The 19,426-nt window shown below is 42.6% G+C and overlaps 1 protein-coding gene across 1 annotated transcript in view; it reads right to left on the bottom strand.

Annotated features, from left to right (window-relative positions):
- Positions 1-328: 328 nt before the first annotated feature.
- cs (citrate synthase) overlaps positions 329-19,426 on the bottom strand; it is a 59,649-nt gene continuing 40,551 nt past the window's right edge. The window contains exons 5-11 of the mRNA XM_034173451.1: positions 18,881-19,012; positions 14,006-14,194; positions 13,646-13,845; positions 3,381-3,510; positions 3,025-3,126; positions 2,282-2,491; positions 329-2,204 (exon numbers count right to left, since the gene is read on the bottom strand). Coding sequence (XP_034029342.1) covers positions 2,034-2,204; positions 2,282-2,491; positions 3,025-3,126; positions 3,381-3,510; positions 13,646-13,845; positions 14,006-14,194; positions 18,881-19,012 — 1,134 coding nt within the window. The 3' untranslated portion in view covers positions 329-2,033. The remainder of the gene's footprint in view (positions 2,205-2,281; positions 2,492-3,024; positions 3,127-3,380; positions 3,511-13,645; positions 13,846-14,005; positions 14,195-18,880; positions 19,013-19,426) is intronic.

The following is a 19,426-nucleotide window of genomic DNA, read 5'->3' on the forward strand; positions in this document are numbered from 1 at the left end:
AAGCCCCCTTCACGTTAATGCACCCCCTCTTTTTACAGCCTCGCAAAGTAATCTACTCCTAGGAAAAAACACCACCCAGCATTTTGAACAAATATACAAAATTGTAACATCCATTTGGCACTCTATTTTGTCTATTTCATTAATTTCTCAGTCTTTGTTTTTTAGTAATCTTGCTCAGACTTGTGTCAAAACCAAACAACAACAAAAAACAATGAAACTGACTGTTTAAATATAACTATCTTTAAAATAAATCTTCAGAACAGCCGTAATTGAAAATTTCCTCTTGAAACATTTTTGTACCATAAAGAAAGTGACACGTAAAAAACAAAAAAAAAAAATCTTTATTTTTTTTTTTTCCCTTAGGTTTTCATTATTTATGCTTCAAGGTTTTCTTTCCCATTCGACCCATCCAGCCTCTTCATCTGTGTGTTTCTCTGATTAATCGGACAGCCGTAAATTTGTCCCTAGTTATCATGTACAACCTTTTTGTTCGATGATTAAAATAACCTGATGTCTTTAAAAGCCAACCCAAGAAAGAACAGTACAATAAAACACCTGTGAATGCCAGAAGGAAGACTGCAGCAAAGCAATTTCAAACAGAACTGGCTAACATGTTAATGAACACAGTCCAGCTTCAAACACAATACTGGAGTGTCGATAAACCCAGCAGCGGCACATTAAGCCGCTTCCAAAGGTCGACTTAAGAGCAAGCTTGAAACATTTGTGTGAAAGACCTGAAATGCAGCTGGCTGACACCAGCTACACACAAGGACGCTGGGCGAGACATACAAGATAGCTGCAGTGATTCTGTTTGTTAAGCGTTCAGTGACCTGTGAGGCCGAGCGCAACAATACGGTAAACTACAGCAATCGTGGTTACTACAAGCAAAATGTAAGCGCAAAGCTTATACATTCAAACTATACATATATATACCTATATACAAAAAGTATAAATAAAGCTCACAAAGATTTATAGTTTGTACATATTCAACACCAACAAATTCTGTATAAAGGGGCACAATCGTCCTCAAGTTTCTATTGCTACAAATTAGGAAATCCAATCAAGCAAGTGCTCATTTTGGAGTAGGCCATGTTTAAAAATCATGCTCCTGTAGGGATGTAAAGACGTGAAAGTACACTCAGGTAAGGCGGGGCTTCCAACAAATACAAAGCTCCCCCCCCACCACCACCACCACTGGACACATTTTGTTCAAGCTTGCTCTTAAGGAATTACATCGGCTGCCAATAACACCCTGTGTTCAAACATTTGGTAAATTCTTATCCATGATTCTCCATCATTCCAAAGACTCACAGAAAGTTATTTTGATCAGACAGGTTATTTAAGTCAAGATTAATTAGAAAAATATCAGAGAAAAAGGGGAAAACTTGAGATTTAAAGGGGCAGTATCTTTCAAAATATTTTAAATATTTTATTTTTTTACAGGACCTTTTTCCAAACTGGAGTGTTCACAACAGGAGTGAAAGGTGCAGACAGTTGAGGCGGAAAGACATCTAAGATTTCGTAGAAGAAACTAAACTAATAATCGTGATTGGGTAAAATCTACCCACTAAAATGAAGTGAAACAACATGAAGCCTGAACAAAAAGAAAAGGTCAAGTCAGGTTACGAGACTAACTTTTCAAGAAATACGAATGAAGTGTAATTCTCTCTAAAATTCCCTTTGGAGACCAAACTTGCAGCATCTTAGTGATCACAGACCTAAAGCTGTACATCGTTTGAGCGCGCTGCGGCTGCGTGTCTAAAATTATTGATCCATATCTTCCAAATATTGAGACATGGTGAGAAAACCTGACTGGTCAGCTGAACAGACGTAAACACTTAACGGCGTGATGTATTTCAAAGGCCCTTCTCATGAAATGACATTAAAAGTGTACTGTCCCTCTGAATCCCATGTCGCTGGGTTTGGGAATTTAACATTGGGGTTTAACATTGCATGTGCCTCATCATCATCATCATCATTATTATTATTATTATTTTTTATGCTAACCCCCCCATCTCTTTTTAACTTGTTCTTCAGCCTGACGTGGCTCCCACCAAAGTCATCAGTCCATTTGTGCTCATGGACTTTGGGCGCTCCAAGGGGAAACCGAGGGCTCGACTCCACACCAGCTGGGACAGCACGCCGAGTGCTCGCGACACACCAAACAGTACGGTGTAGTAATTCATCTCAGTCATTCCGTAGTACTGCAGAGGAAAGTGTTTCAGGTCACAACACTGGCCACAACAGGATGACTTGAGTAATTACATGTCACATGTCTCACCTGCAGCAGCACGCCGCTGTGGGCATCCACGTTGGGCCAGGGGTTCTTGGCCTTACCCTGTTCCAGGAGCACATTGGGTACAATCTTATAAAGTTGGGAAACCAGCTTGAACATGGGGTCATTAGGCAGATGACTGAGCGCAAACTCGCGCTGGCAGGTGTAGCGCGGGTCCGTCTTCCTCAAGACAGCGTGGCCGTAACCCGGCACCACCTACGACCACAATCCATTTTTTTTTTTTAATGTGCCAAAATGCTACTTTCTTTTTTCCAAAGTCATCACATAATGTAAAAACAAAAAACATTACTCATAACACTGGACAAAAAAACATTTTGCATATCAATCACTTTCAGAGCTTTTTTTTGTGGGAAACTGAAGTAGCTAGAAAATGGCTCGCAGTAAACCCAGGCGATGTTCATAGAAGTTTGTGTGGTCTCAGACAGTCCAGGTTTGTAGATAATAGCTCTCTGGATTCATCAGTAAAATGGTTCCACAAAAACAATGAATTCATATATTTACATAGATTATGGTTCGTACTTTACATGACATGAATGCCCCCTGATGGCAACTGTGTGAATTAAAAGTACATAAGCAAGGTCTTCTATATCTTCCAGGCAATAAGAGAATATATATTATATATATATATTTAAATGTAAGGACCTAGTTACTCAACACTGGGATTTGAGACTGACAAGTGAATTCTTTGAAATAAGCGAAGTCTAATCACGGACATCGTGCAACTTTACCCTTCCTGACTTGAGTGTGTTCCAGATGTAATCCCTCATCTTCTCATCAGACACTTCTCCACCCAGATCCTTCTGCAGTGCTGTCAGCCACACCAGCACCTCCTGAGAGAAGCAAGAAAATAAAGTTACCCCAACTCCAGAACGCGTCACTATTATCTACATATTTTAAATGCCAACACATGTGCCGATGTTTCAGCACCACGATGACTCTGAACATTCATGGTGCATAAGAAGCACAAACAAGAAACTTCCAGTGATATTAAATCCACAGTCACAAACATTAAGCAAGCACCAATGGTAAATATTCCACATCTAAAAACTCAAGAGTTAAAGAAAAAGTCCAGGAGACAACGAACCTGATTGGCGAGGCCATGCAGCGGACCAGCGAGACCGTTCATGGCAGCACTGAAGGACAGGTAGGGGTCAGAGAGGGCACTGCCCACCAGGTGACTTGTGTGGGCACTGACGTTGCCTCCTTCGTGGTCACTGAAACATTTGAAGACAGAAACTCTGAAACTGTTGACAGCAGCCATGTTCAAAGCAAACAATTCCTAAAGTGGCTTAATTTAAACATTTGCCAGGGAATATGTCAAGTCCTCCATGATAAGGGTGAGAAGGTTTACACTGTAAAACAAACTTTACTGTCCTCCTCTCTTTTTTTACTTTGCTTCTCTGGGAGGTTGACAGATTACACATTATCGAGTTCCCAGTGTCAACACTGAGAGCCATCTACCCCGCTTGCTGTTGATTTATCAACTGGAGAAACACGGGTGCTTTGAAGAGTTGCTGCAGGCCAACAGAGGTTAGTACAAGCTAATGTTCAACAATGTGGTTACTGGAGCATCTGTTAAATAATTACCCATAGTAGCGTTGGACAATTCCATCGTCCATCACAGATGGCTGGCTGACAAACATCTCTGTCTCACTCACAATTACTCACAGGAAATTGTGCAATGATGAAATATATATATATATATATATATATATATCTCTCAGAGTGCACAAATGAAGGATGGGAAATGACTGAGATGCACCATGACTACACGTGGTCGCCTACTGGAGGCTGCCATTTGTGCCATTAAATTAGCAGCAAAATCAGACACCTAGCCCTGAAGACTGAAAATTCACTCATATACGCAGTGGAATTTAGTGCACTGCCTAAAAATGGAATTCAGTATATACACTGATATGAAAGAAACTCATCATTCACACCCGAACACAAACCTGTTCTAAAAACACATAATTCCCAAAATGCTATAAAACACAAATACAAATGTAAAGTATTGCACTATAAACCTGTTATAAACACTTACACAAGATGTTAAATTAATGAACAGATTACAGTGTTGTAGATCGTCTAGAGGCTGTGTGATTTCAGTGTGATGATGGCTTTAGCATTAAAACTGTTCATCTTGTGCCAAGTGCTTTGATGGAGCTCCATCGCTTGCCTGAGGGCAGATGTTCCAACATCTGATGGGCGGAGTAGGATGAATCCTTTAGGATGCGGAGTGTTTTCTGCAGGCAGCAGGACATGTTTAGGTCTTCCAGCGCAAACAGGTCTGTGTTGGTTCATGATTCCGTAGTGCCTTCTTGTCTACTGCAAAACTGTTGCCATGCCATTTTAAGATGCCAGGAGTCTAGACACTCAACGTTGCAACAACAGAACACCAGCAGGTTTGTTCAGGGAGATCTCAGGATGTAAAGTCGCTGTTGAGCTTTCTTAAATCAGACCGTTTGTGTTCTATGTCCATGTGAAGTCTTCTGAGATGTGTGTAGCCAGGAACCTGAAACTAGAGACTCTTTCCACCTGCTCTCTCCTTTCATCTCCAGAGGCGGGCGAACATCTGTCTCTTCCTCCTGAAATCAATGATCAGTTGTTTGGTCTTTTAGCATTGAGAGCAAAGGTGTTTTGCACATGAAGTCCATCAGCCTCTGTACCTCCTCTCTCATTTCACCCAGCGATCAGTTCCAACACTGATGTGTTGTCTGCAAATTCCATGATGGCGTTATGAGGTAGTATGCGGTCATAAGTATACAGAAAGTAAAGGAAAGGCTCAAAAGAAGAGCAACTGGGCCCCATCCTGAATGAGCATGGTCAGTTTAAGTCTGTTAAGTCTGGCAACAGGCAGATATTTATGTTGATGGCCTAAATCTGACATTGGTGAAAAAGTCAGCTGGGGTGAGTATTAAATGCAAAGCTGTGGTGGACAACAACAGTCATGCAAATGCTCCTTGTAGCTCCACGTGGCACAGCACAATGTGGAAGGCAATGGTGACTCAGTCATCTGTTGACCTGCTGGTTCTGTATACATACTGGCAAGGGTCCAGAGTAGGTAGGACAGTAGTCTTGATGTACTTGAGGACCAGTCACTGGCCTACAGTCAGAGGCAAGTTATTGTCCGCTTAGGAATTGGCACTACTGTGGATGTCTTTAGACGGTTGGGGATGAGGCACACATATTTGTAAATGTCTCAGTTAATTCCAGAGCAATCTCTGAGAACCCATTCTGGGACACCATCCGGACCAGCTGCTTTCTTCCCATTTATATTATGAAGTGTGCAGGGGACATCAGCAACCTGTATGAAGATGCAGTTCGTGTCTATAGTTGGAGCAGTGGTCATGACGGTTGAGTTACTCTGCCAGTGAGGCACTGCTGTTGCCAGCGGTTAAATTGTTGGGAGTTATTTTGATTTGTGATGTGGTGTACACCCTGACATCCTCGGCGGGGATCCAAGTTGTTTTGGTGTCCCTGATGCCCCTCTTCAGTTTAGACCTGGCAACACTGTAATGCTGTGTGTTGCCAGACTTTGAAAGCCATGTTATGGTTCTTTGGAGGAGTCAGTAGTGACAGTGTCCATGTAGCTTTTTACACACAAAGCAGTGTAAGTTTAGATATTAATTTCACTATCTTTGAATATGATCCAGTCAGTGCGCTCAAAGTAGTCGTGAAGCTATTCAGAAGCTCCCTCTGGCCACAGTCATAACTAGCAGTTTGACCCGATACTGAGCACACAGTGACACTGCAGTGTGTTTTGCTAGTTAAAGCCCAGGAGGTGTTAGCATCATTCTCTGTACTGTAGACATCTCAGGTATGCTATAGCCAAAAATGCTGTACTTAAGGGTAATTAAATAGTGTGTGATGCCTATACTCAGCTTTAGGAACAGCAGTAAACAAGAGATGCCTCATATGCAGTGTGTGGGGGAAGTTAAAAGAGCAGAGAATTTTGATAAGCTTCAGTTTGATAGTCTGAGAGGAAAAAAGGTTCAGAGACAGCTATGCTGACAGACTAATCAGAGGGACCATGTGTCTCAATACACCGACCTGACTGGGGCAGGAAGTGTGATTTTGGACCAAAGGTCTGTCAGTGAATTTGATGATGATCCACAGCAGGATGTTTTAATTTATCCTCAGGCAGAGAAAAACAAATATGCTAGAAATTTTTTTTTTTTTTGACAGGGGCACATTAAGTAATTTTAACAAGCACATAGTCTGCACTAACCCACGGCACCCTGGGCAAACGCTGATAAGCTTACAAGTGCCTGCATAAGGCTTGTACAAAGTACAGTTCAGCGATTTTGACCTTTGGACCCCAAAGTCAATAAATGGGCTTCTAGGGGGTCAATATACCAAACATACTTGTAGTGTTTACACACTTTATGTTACAACCTTATTCAAAATGGAGTATATTCATTTTTCCCTTCAAAATTCTATTCACAGCACGTAATGACAACATGAAAAAAGTTTTGATTTTTTTCTTTCCAAGTTTATTAAAAAAAACAAAAGGAAATCACATGTATGCAAGTATTCAAACCCTTTGCTCAGTACTTTGTTGATGCACCTATGGCAGCAATTACAGTCTTCTTGAATATGATGTCACAGGCTTGGCACACCTATCTTTGGGCAGTTTGGTCCATTCCTCCTTCCTGCACCTCCCAAGCTCCATCACGTTGAATGGGAGGCATCACTCAGTCGGTGCACAGACATTTTCAGATCTCTCCAGAGATGTTCAGTTGGATTCAGGTCTGAGCTCTGGCTGGGCCACTCAAGGACATTCACAGAGTTGTCCTGAAGCCACTCCTTTGGTATCTTGGCTGTGTGCTTAGGGTCATTGTCCTGCCGAAAGATGAACCATCGCCCCAGTCTGAGGTCTAGAGCTCTCTGGAGCAGGTTTTCATCCAGGATCTCTCTGTACATTGCTGCATTCATCTTTCCTCCTGCTGAAAAACATCTCCACAGCATGATGCTGCCACCACGCTTCACTGTAGGGATGGTACCTCGTTTCCTTCAAACATGACACCAAAGAGTTCAATCTTTGTCTCATCAGACCACAGAATTTAATTTTTCATGGTCTGAGAGTCCTTCAGGTGCCTTTTGTCAAACTCCAGGTGGGCTGCCATGTGTCTTTTACTAAGGAGTGGATTCTGTCTGGCCACTCTACCATACAGGCTTGATTGGTGGATTGCTGCAGAGATGGTTGTCCTTCTGGAAGGTTCTCCTCTCTCCACAGAGGAATGCTGGAGATCTGACAGAGTGACCATTGGGTTCTTGGTCACCTCCCTGACTAAAGCCCTTCCCCCGATCGCTCAGTTTAGACGGGCGGCCAGCTCTTGGATGAGTCCTGGTGGATTCTAACTTCTTCCATTTACAGATGATGGAGGCCACTGTGCTCATTGGAACCTTCAAAGCAACAGAAATGTTTCTGTGCCCTTTACCAGATTTGTGCCTCAAGACAATCCTGTCTTGAAGGTCTACAGACAATTCCACTGACTTCATGTTTGATTTATGCTCTGACTGCCAAATGTGGGACCTTATATATACTGACAGGTGTGTGTCTTTCCAATTCATGTCCAATCAACTGAATTTACCCCAGGTGGACTCCAACTAAGTTGTAGAAACATCTCAAGGAAGATTAGTTGATACAGTAGGCACCGGAGTTCAATTTTGACCTTCATGGCAAAAGCTGTGAATACTTATGTACATGTGATTTATTTGTTTTTTTGTGTGTGTGTATACACACACACACACACACACACACACACACACACACACACACACACACGAGGTCTGTTAGAAAAGTATCTGACCTTTTAATTTTTTTCAAAAACTATATGGATTTGAATCATGTGCGCTTGCATCAGCCAAGCTTGAACCTTCGTGTGCATGCAAACGTTTTTTCACGCCTGTCGGTTGCGTCATTCGCCTGTGGGCAGGCTTTGAGTGAGCACTGGTCCACCCCCCTCGTCTGATTGTTATTGTCAGGGAAATGGCTGAGAGGCTGCCGCTTTGCTCCATGAATTTTTTTTCAGAAAAAGTTAGAGACAGGCAGTTGGAAACCATTCGAAAGACTCAGATGGATTTCGGTGAAGATTCATCACGGCGTTGCTTTGCGCCATGCGGCTCTGCCGCGATGCGCGGAATTCCTCCGCTCCTCTTTCCATGACAAAAACTCCTGTAACAGTGGAATGTGCCATTCATTTCTAAACTGGACGCTGTGTTGATCCGGGACGTCGTCTGACTAGCACGGAAATTGCGGAAGACGTGGACATCAGCACTTTTTCGGCACATTGAGACAGATGTGCGGAGAAATTCCGCGCGTCGGGACGTTTCCGCATGGCGCAAAGCAACGCCGTGATGAAGCCTCACAGGACATGTTCTGGCATGTCCAGCTGATGCAAAATTTCTCTGATATTCACACGACTGAAAAGCAACCAAAAGCCGTCTGAAAGCCGTCCTGTGAGACCAACACAGAGGCGGTTTTGTGCCGCGCCATGAGCGGCTCCGTGGCGCATCCCTCCGCTTCTCTTTCCATGAAAAAAACTCCTGTAACAGTGGAATGTGCCAAAAAGTGCTGATGTCCACGTCTTCTGCCTTTTTTTGTTGAAGTCAGACGACGTCCCGGATCAACAAAGCCTTCACGTTGGAAATGATCTGGTTGTTTCAGCGGGGTGTCAGCCTGTCGATCGGCGCTCGGAGCGCACCGCGCTCTCAGCAGCTGTGGGCGGTCTTTAAACCGGCTGGAGAACTCAATCTGTGTAATCCCCATAAAATTGTCCCTGAAAGCCATATGAATTTTTCCGAATGGTGTCCACCTGGAGGTCTCTCACATTTCCTGGAAATATTTGATGCAGCAAAGATCCAAATCGTTCAGACATTTATTCGCAATAAAAAACGACGAGAGGGGTGGATCAGTGCTCACACAAAGCCTGCTCACAGGCGAATGACGCAACCGACAGGCGTGAAAAAACTCACGCATGCGCACGAAGGTTCAAGCTTGGCTGATGCAATCACACGTGATTCAATATATACATACATACATACATACATACATATACACACATATATACACATACACACATATACATATACACACATATATATATACACACATATACACATACACACACATACACATACACACATACACATACACACACACACATACACATACACACATACACATACACACACACATACACATATACACACATACACATACACATATATATATATACACACATATATATACACATACACATATACACACATATACACATACACATATACACACATATACACATACACATATACACATACACATATACACACATATACACATACACATATACACACATATACACATATACATATATGTAGGACTGCTTTTTTGCATTTACGCAATATCTCTAAAATCAGAAAGGTCTTGTCTCAGAGTGATGCTGAAAAACTAATTCATGCATTTATTTCCTCTAGGCTGGACTATTGTAATTCATTATTATCAGGTTGTCCTAAAAGTTCCCTAAAAAGCCTTCAGTTAATTCAAAATGCTGCAGCTAGAGTACTGACGGGGACTAGAAGGAGAGAGCATATCTCACCCATATTGGCCTCTCTTCATTGGCTTCCTGTTAATTCTAGAATAGAATTTAAAATTCTTCTTCTTACTTATAAGGTTTTGAATAATCAGGTCCCATCTTATCTTAGGGACCTCGTAGTACCATATCACCCCAATAGAGCGCTTCGCTCTCAGACTGCAGGCTTACTTGTAGTTCCTAGGGTTTGTAAGAGTAGAATGGGAGGCAGAGCCTTCAGCTTTCAGGCTCCTCTCCTGTGGAACCAGCTCCCAATTCAGATCAGGGAGACAGACACCCTCTCTACTTTTAAGATTAGGCTTAAAACTTTCCTTTTTGCTAAAGCTTATAGTTAGGGCTGGATCAGGTGACCCTGAACCATCCCTTAGTTATGCTGCTATAGACGTAGACTGCTGGGGGGTTCCCATGATGCACTGTTTCTTTCTCTTTTTGCTCTGTATGCACCACTCTGCATTTAATCATTAGTGTTCGATCTCTGCTCCCCTCCACAGCATGTCTTTTTCCTGGTTCTCTCCCTCAGCCCCAACCAGTCCCAGCAGAAGACTGCCCCTCCCTGAGCCTGGTTCTGCTGGAGGTTTCTTCCTGTTAAAAGGGAGTTTTTCCTTCCCACTGTAGCCAAGTGCTTGCTCACAGGGGGTCGTTTTGACCGTTGGGGTTTTACATAATTATTGTATGGCCTTGCCTTACAATATAAAGCGCCTTGGGGCAACTGTTTGTTGTGATTTGGCGCTATATAAAAAAAATTGATTGATTGATTGATATATATATATATACACACATATATATATATACACACACATATATATACACACACACAAACAGTTGGGTAGGATTACTTTGAAAGAATACTAATAATCTATTAATCCAAATAGTAATCCAAATGTATGTACATAGATGTAATCCACATGTACAATCCCTGGCAAAAATGATGGAATCACCGGCCTCGGAGGATGTTCATTCAGTTGTTTAATTTTGTAGAAAAAAAGCAGATTACAGACATGACACAAAACTAAAGTCATTTCAAATGGCAACTTTCTGGCTTTACGAAACACTATAAGAAATCAGGAAAAAAAATTGTGGCAGTCAGTAACGGTTACTTTTTTAGACCAAGCAGAGGGAAAAAAAATATGGAATCACTCAATTCTGAGGAAAAAATGATGGAATCATGAAAAACAAAAGAACGCTCCAACACATCACTAGTATTTTGTTGCACCACCTCTGGCTTTTATAACAGCTTGCAGTCTCTGAGGCATGGACTTAATGAGTGACAAACAGTACTCTTCATCAATCTGGCTCCAACTTTCTCTGATTGCTGTTGCCAGATCTGCTTTGCAGGTTGGAGCCTTGTCATGGACCATTTTCTTCAACTTCCACCAAAGATTTTCAATTGGATTAAGATCCGGACTATTTGCAGGCCATGACATTGACCCTATGTGCCTTTTTGCAAGGAATGTTTTCACAGTTTTTGCTCTATGGCAAGATGCATTATCATCTTGAAAAATGATTTCATCATCCCCAAACATCCTTTCAATTGATGGGATAAGAAAAGTGTCCAAAATATCAACGTAAACTTTTATTGATGATGTAATGACAGCCATCTCCCCAGTGCCTTTACCTGACATGCAGCCCCATATCATCAATGACTGTGGAAATTTACATGTTCTCTTCAGGCAGTCATCTTTATAAATCTTATTGGAACGGCACCAAACAAACGTTCCAGCATCATCACCTTGCCCAATGCAGATTCGAGATTCATCACTGAATATGACTTTCATCCAGTTCGTTTAGTTTTTCTGTATGTAAATCCCATTTCCTTTAGGCGGTTTCTTACAGTTCGGTCACAGACGTTGACTCCAGTTTCCTCCCATTCGTTCCTCATTTGTTTTGTTGTGCATTTTTGAGACATACTGCTTTAAGTTTTCTGTCTTGACGCTTTGATGTCTTCCTTGGTCTACCAGTATGTTTGCCTTTAACATCCTTCCCTTGTTGTTTGTATTTGGTCCAGAGTTTAGACACAGCTGACTGTGAACAACCAACATCTTTTGCAACACTGCGTGATGATTTACCCTCTTAAGAGTTTGATAATCCTCTCCTTTATTTCAATTGACATCTCTCGTGTTGGAGCCATGATTCATGTCAGTCCACTTGGTGCAACAGCTCTCCAAGGTGTGATCACTCCTTTTTAGATGCAGACTAATGAGCAGATCTGATTTGATGCAGGTGTTAGTTTTGGGGATGAAAATTTACAGGGTGATTCCATAATTTATTCCTCAGAATTGAGTGAGTCCGTATTTTTTTTCCTCTGCTTAGTCTAAAAAAGTAACCGTTACTGACTGCCACAATTATTTTTTCCTGATTTCTTACAGTGTTTCTTAAAGCCAGAAAGTTGCCATTTGAAATGACTTTAGTTTTGTGTCATGTCTGTGATCTGCTTTTTTTCTACAAAATTAAACAACTGAATGAACATCCTCCGAGGCCGGTGATTCCATCATTTTTGCCAGGGATTGTACATGTGGATTACATCTATGTACATACATTTGGATTACTTGTAATCTGATTACATTTCAAAGTAATCCTACCCAACCTTGTGTGATATATATATATATATATATATATATATATATATATACATACATACATACATACATATATATATATATATACATATACATACATACATACATACATATATATATATATACATATACATACATACATACATATATATATATATATTATGGGGTGCTGTGTATAAAATTTTGAGGGGGGGTAATCACCCATTTTGGAATAAGGCTGTAACATAAAATGTGTCGTGAAGACTTTTTGGATGCACCGTACATCAGCTTCATGTATCAACATGAGGGACAGAAAATTAAATTAAAAAAATATAATACTTGGCTGTATTTGTGTGGGTTTTCTTTGGGGGGTGGGGTGGGGGGGTTGGCACATTGATTACCAGTAAATTCTGTTTTTAATCCAATTTTTTCTGCTGCACCAATTCTGTTTTTAACAGAAAAATATACAGCTAAATTTAAAATCCGTTGCTGCTGCTCCAGTGCTCTTAGCTTTCATTACTACTGGTCACGTGGCAACAATGTTCCTATGAGGATCCAACGTTATTCTGATGCGCTGGATTCCTTTATTATGCCGTTAGCACTTATTTTCATTGGAAATATATTTCGGGAACTCAGTGCTATGAAGGCTACGGGTTTGTGTATCATTTCTGCACCATTACTGCAGATCCATGTCTATTCCAATTTCTTTTAGGGAGAGGTGTGTGTCCATCATTGCCAGTGGATGGAGTTGACTTTTTGCCTGGTGACCATCTTTAGTAATGACTGGTAGAGCTACAAGGGGCGATTGAGAGGATTTGAGACTGACTCAGAAAAAGTAGGATGTGGTTCTCCATCTTTTGCATTCTGAGAAACCGACATTTGTCAACACTGCACCTAGTGAGTTAAAACTTTACACATTCTAGATAAATGTTGGTTTCTCAGAATTCAAAAGATGGAGAACCATGCCCTAACTTTTTCTGGGTCAGGCTCACAACATCTTGCCCCTCATACATGATGTGTATTTTTTCATATTAGTTTGAAGCTGTTGGCCATTTAGAATCCAATCAAATTACCAGCTTTCCTCTCAATTTCTCAGTTCCACTATATATAGTCAACATGAAGAACTTGAAAATCCTGGAACACCAAATTCAAAACCAGAAGCTACATCCTGTTCTAGGAATAAGGGTTTGAAGTAGCACCTGTGGATCGTGAGGTAGAGCCGCATTAGCTCAGTGAATTGTGCATCACTGTAGCCCAGCATGTTGGTGAAGTTGTGGGACCAATCCAGGTTGGAGTCAATCGCTCCAATACTACTGCCTTCACGATACAGGTTACGGTAGATCTTCGCAGCAATGCAGGGCAGCTTGGCAATCAAGTCCATGGAATCCTCATAGATAAACTAAAAAACAAACAACAACAAAAAAAAACCCTAGTATAAAAATGTTAAGTCAGAAGACCCACCTAATAATCCAGTAAACAGGCTGTTATTCACATATTCTTATCACAAGGGGAGAATACAAAGAAGAACAGTAGTGACTGTTTGTGGACGTTCAACTCACCTCCCAGTATTTGGACTTGTGGACGCCCTCAGAGTAGGCCCTTGCAAAACTGCTCTCACTGTTCAGTGCTGTAATGGCAGCGCTGAACTGAGACATGGGGTGCAGGTTTGTGGGGAAATTGTCTAACATTGTGACAACGTGAGAGGGAAGTGCTGCTCTCTTCGCCCATTCTTTGGACAGCCAGCTCACCTAGGAGCCCAGGAGCACAGCAACATCAGCAGGTGACCTGAAATACTTGATCATCTACATTTCAACTCCTCAACACTTACAAAGGGTGTGTCACTTCATACACAAAAGTACAGATTTAACAGAAACAAATATCATGTCATACCAAAACCTACATGCAAAGTCCCAAAAGTATTACTATTGATTCAAAAGCAAAGGCTTTGTTAGCTGAGGTAAGAGTTGGTGAAATAAAGGTTAAAGAGTACAACTCTTTCTATAAAAAAGAAGAAAAAAAACTGTCACCTGAAAGAAAACCTTTGTTTGGTAATAAAGTTATTTTTTCTGTGATTGCTGGCAGTTACAGTTATAAAATGCATGTGCACATGCCTCACATGTCAAAATGAAAGTTTTATGCAACAATTTCATGGGGTCACATTATTTCCCAAGCTGCATCCATTAGTCATGGTGTCAAAACATCTGGTGATCTGCCTTTTTATTTTACAACAGACCTACAGTAATATCATCTTGTGAAAGAGCTTTCCTTAAAAAAAATGCAAGAGATTGTGCCAAGTGTCAAATTCGGCAGAGATAGAGCAGCAGCCCAGAGCATTTTGGTCAAACGAACAAGGTACCAATATCTGAGTACAGGATCATGCACTGTGTAACCAAACATATACAGGTATTAATGTCTGGCGGGAAGCCCCTGCTGCTTTTGGCCCCTGGGACCCTGAAGAAGGGGCAAAAAAATGTGCTGGGTCAAACATTGTGGGTACCACATAAAACCAAGTTTTTCAAAATGGGCATACTTCACAGACTTTTGAATAGGCCCTGGCAGACATATCGTCCTCTGCGTAAGGGTCGCCAGACCCCCTCAAAGGGGTCCCTAAATATGGGCTGGATTAAACATTGAAGGTACCACACAAAACCAAATTTAAATGAACAATTACACTCCACTAAGTATAACATGACCAATGCCAGACAAATTGTCTGCTGCATTGGCGCTGCCAGACACCCCCAAAATTGGACAGTTTTTACAGCAGTGGTTGAGCAGTGGTTTAGCTAGGTTAAACTTTAAAAGTACCACCAAAAAGTAATGTCAATTGAAAAGGTAGTTCACACAAAACTCAGAATGACCTTTGCCAGACCGATTGTCCTCTGCATAAGGGTCGCCAGACCCCCTCAAAGGGTCCCTAAATATGGGCTAGATTAAACATTGAAGGTACCACATGAAACCAAGTTTAAATGAACAATTACACGCCACTAAATATAAAATGATTAAAAAAGGGCCAGTGCAACAAAAGATTCATCTGGCATTTACGTTTTATGTTTTACCTTTTTGTGCCAATGCATTATAATACAATAAATGTATTTTGTTATTTTTTTTATATAGTTTTCAATTATTGTATAAAAAAAATGTATCATAAAAGTGTATCAACATAAGTTACATAATTCCTACAGTATGCCATGAATACAATCGTTTGCCGATTCATATCTGACCCATTTTCAGGCAGGAAAAAAGCAGTTTAAATGGGTCAAAGGAATTCTCTCCTGCCTCACATTTTACTGTATTCTTTTATTTATTAAAATCACGCAAAGCACATTGATGCCTACACTTCAATTATTCTTTTAATATTACAAAATGCATGTAGTATTTAAGTATTTGTAATGCAGAAAAATTAATTTAATTTATAAGCTAGGAGCTGGGGGAGGTCTGCGCGGCTTTGCTTGAGCTGCTGCCCCCGCGACCCAACTCCGGATAAAGCGGAAGAAAATGGATGGATGGATGTCTACTAATACACAGTGGCAATTATGTACCATGCTGAAGCTCAGTATGTGGCTCTTGTGATTTTGCACTGACAAAAGGTATTCATTAAAATGTATAAAAATAATAATTTACAATATGTCTGGTGAGATAATTCTTAATTTTTTTGTAAAGTACCTTTTTAATTGATATTACTTATCAGTGGTACTTGTGAGGTTTAACTTAGCTAAATTCAACCACTGCTGTAAAACTGTCTAATTTTGGGGGTGTCTGGTAGGGCCAATGCAGCAGACAATTTGTCTGGCATTGGTCATTTTATACTTATTGGAGTGTAACAGTTCATTTAAACTTGGTTTCATGTAGTACCTTCAATGTTTCATCTAGCCTGTATTTAGGGACCCCTTCGAGGGGGTCTGGCGACCCTTATGCAGAGGACAATCTCTCTGGCAAAGGTCATTCTGAATTTTGTGTGTAGTACCTTTTCAATTGACATTACTTTTTGGTGGTACTTTTAAGGTTTCACCTAGCTAAATTCAACCACTGCTGTAAAAACTGTCCAACTTTGGGGGTGTCTGGCAGGGCCAATGCAGCAGACAATTTGTCTGGCATTGGTCATTTTATACTTACTGGAGTGTAATTGTTCATTTAAACTTGGGGAGGTGATGGTCTAGTGGTTAAGGTGTTGGGCTTGAGTCCAGAAGATTATGGGTTCAAATCGCCGCCTGACTGGAAAATCACTAAGGGCCCTTGAGCAAGGCCTTTAATCCCCTATTGCTCCCGGTGCGTAGTGAGCACCTTGTATGGCAGCACCCTGACATCGGGGTGAATGTGAGGCATAACTGTAAAGCGCTTTGAGCTTCTGATGCAGATGGAAAAGCGCTATATAAATGCAGTCCATTTACTTGGTTTTGTGTGGTACCTTCAATGTTTAATCCAGCCCATATTTAGGGACCCCTTCGAGGGGGTCTGACGACCCTTACGCAGAGGACAATATGTCTGGCATGACCTATTCAAAAGTCTGTGAAGTATGCCCATTTTGAAAAACTTGGTTTTATGTGTCCGAAGAGGAAGCAGAGACTGGGGACTCGGACGCGGACTCATCCATTACCCAGGCCGAAGTCACCGAGGTGGTTAGAAAGCTCCTCGGTGGCAAGGCTCCTGGGGTGGATGAAATCCATCCTGAGTACCTTAAGTCTCTGGATGTTGTGGGGCTGTCTTGGCTGACACGCCTCTGCAACATCGCGTGGCGATCGGGGACAGTGCCTCTGGATTGGCAGACCGGGGTGGTGGTCCCTCTGTTTAAGAAGGGGGACCGGAGGGTGTGTTCCAACTATAGGGGGATCACACTCCTCAGCCTCCCCGGTAAGGTCTATTCCAGAGTACTGGAGAGGAGAATTCGACCGATGGTTGAACCTCGGATTCAGGAGGAGCAGCGTGGCTTTCGTTCTGGTCGCGGCACACTGGACCAGCTCTACACGCTCTATCGGGTGCTCGAGGGTTCATGGGAGTTTGCCCAACCAGTCCACATGTGTTTTGTGGATCTGGAGAAGGCATTCGACTGTGTCCCTCGGCGCACCCTGTGGGGAGTGCTCCGGGAGTACGGGGTCCTTTGCTAAGGGCTATCCGGTCCCTGTACGACCGCAGTAGGAGCTTGGTTCGCATAGCCGGTAGTAAGTCAAACCTGTTTCCAGGGCATGTTGGCCTCCGCCAGGGCTGCCCTTTGTCACCGGTTCTGTTCATTATTTTTATGGACAGAATTTCTGGCGCAGCCAGGGTGTAGAGGGGGTCTGGTTTGGGAACCACAGAATCTCGTCTCTGCTGTTTGCGGACGATGTGGTTCTGTTGGCTTCGTCAAATCAGGACCTTCAGCGTGCACTGGGGCGGTTTGCAGCCGAGTGTGAAGCGTCCGGGATGAAAATCAGCACCTCCAAATCCGAGGCCATGGTTCTCGACCGGAAAAAGGTGCTTTGCCCTCATCAGGTCGGTGGAGTGTCCTTGCCTCAAGTGGAGGAGTTTAAGTATCTCGGGGTCTTGTTCACGAGTGAGGGACGGATGGAGCGTGAGATCGATAGACGGATCGGTGCAGCATCTGCAGTGATGCGGTCGCTGTATCGGACCGTCGTGGTGAAGAGAGAGCTGAGTAGGGGGCAAAGCTCTCAATTTACCGATCGATCTACGTTCCGATCCTCACCTATGGTCATGAGATTTGGCTCATGACCGAAAGACGAGATCGCGAGTACAAGCGGCCGAGATGAGTTTCCTCCGCAGGGTGGCTGGGCGCTCCCTTAGAGATAGGGTGAGGAGCTCGGTCACTCGGGAGGAGCTCGGAGTCGAGCCGCTGCTCCTCCAAGTCGAAAGGACTCAGTTGAGGTGGCTCGGGCATCTTTTCCGGATGCCCCCTGGACGCCTCGCTGGAGAGGTGTTCCGGGCACATCCCACTGGGAGGAGGCCCCGGGGAAGACCCAGGACACGCTGGAGGGATTACATCTCTCTGCTGGCTTGGGAACGCCTTGGGGTTCCCCCGGAGGAGCTGGAGGAGGTGTGTGTGGATCGGGAGGTCTGTGCGGCTTTGCTTGAGCTGCTGCCCCTGCGACCCGACTCCGGAAAGCGGAAGAAAATGGATGGATGGATGGATGGTTTTATGTGGTATCCACAATGTATGACCCAGCACAGTTTTTTGCCCCTTCTTCAGGGTCCCAGGGGCCAAAGGCAGCAGGGGCTTCCCGCCAGACATTAATACCTGTATATGTTTGGTTACGCAGTGCATGATGCTGTACTCAGATATGGGTACCTTGTTCGTTTGACCAAAATGCTCCGGGCTGCCGGTCTAAGAGTGTCTGAGATGACTGCATTTAAGATCAACAGAAGAATGAACAGAGTGGCACCTTCACAGTCCAGCCGTAATGCAGTTAAAGGTTTTACAGCACTGGTGCACCTGTCCCACTCACCTGCTCCTCAGTGGGCACCTGTCCTGTGATCAGTAACCAGAACAGACCCTCAGGCAGCGGTTCTTCACCTCCTGAAGCTTTGGGCAACAGCTTCTGACACTCAGGAATACTGTAACCACGGAAGCGGATGCCCTGCGTATTAATGTGGAAAGACAAAAATATAAAAACAGTAATCAGGTCCTGCTACATGAACACTCCAAATTTAGGTTAGTTGCTATGATTGTTGTGCTGGAGTCTATAAGCCACAATGCTCAAAAATGTGCACAAAGGTGTTCTTTGACCCCATTACAGATCAGTACCCAAATGACAAACCTGGTGAATTTCATGTCAATCTTTTTAGTCATATATGTTGTCGCTTGTGCTACAGATTTGGGCAGGTGACCGGACACCTCAAGTATGAAAACTATTCATTTCAATATGTGGTAACGGCTATTTCATGTCTGTAAACAAAAATTGAAGATACAATTTTGAACGCAATTATAATGTATTCATTTATGTTGCTATTTTCATGCATAACAGGGGTTTTTCTAAAGTGGGGAAATAGAG

Source organism: Thalassophryne amazonica, chromosome 6, assembly GCF_902500255.1.
Source record: "Thalassophryne amazonica chromosome 6, fThaAma1.1, whole genome shotgun sequence".
NCBI classification, from domain to species: Eukaryota; Metazoa; Chordata; class Actinopteri; order Batrachoidiformes; family Batrachoididae; genus Thalassophryne; species Thalassophryne amazonica.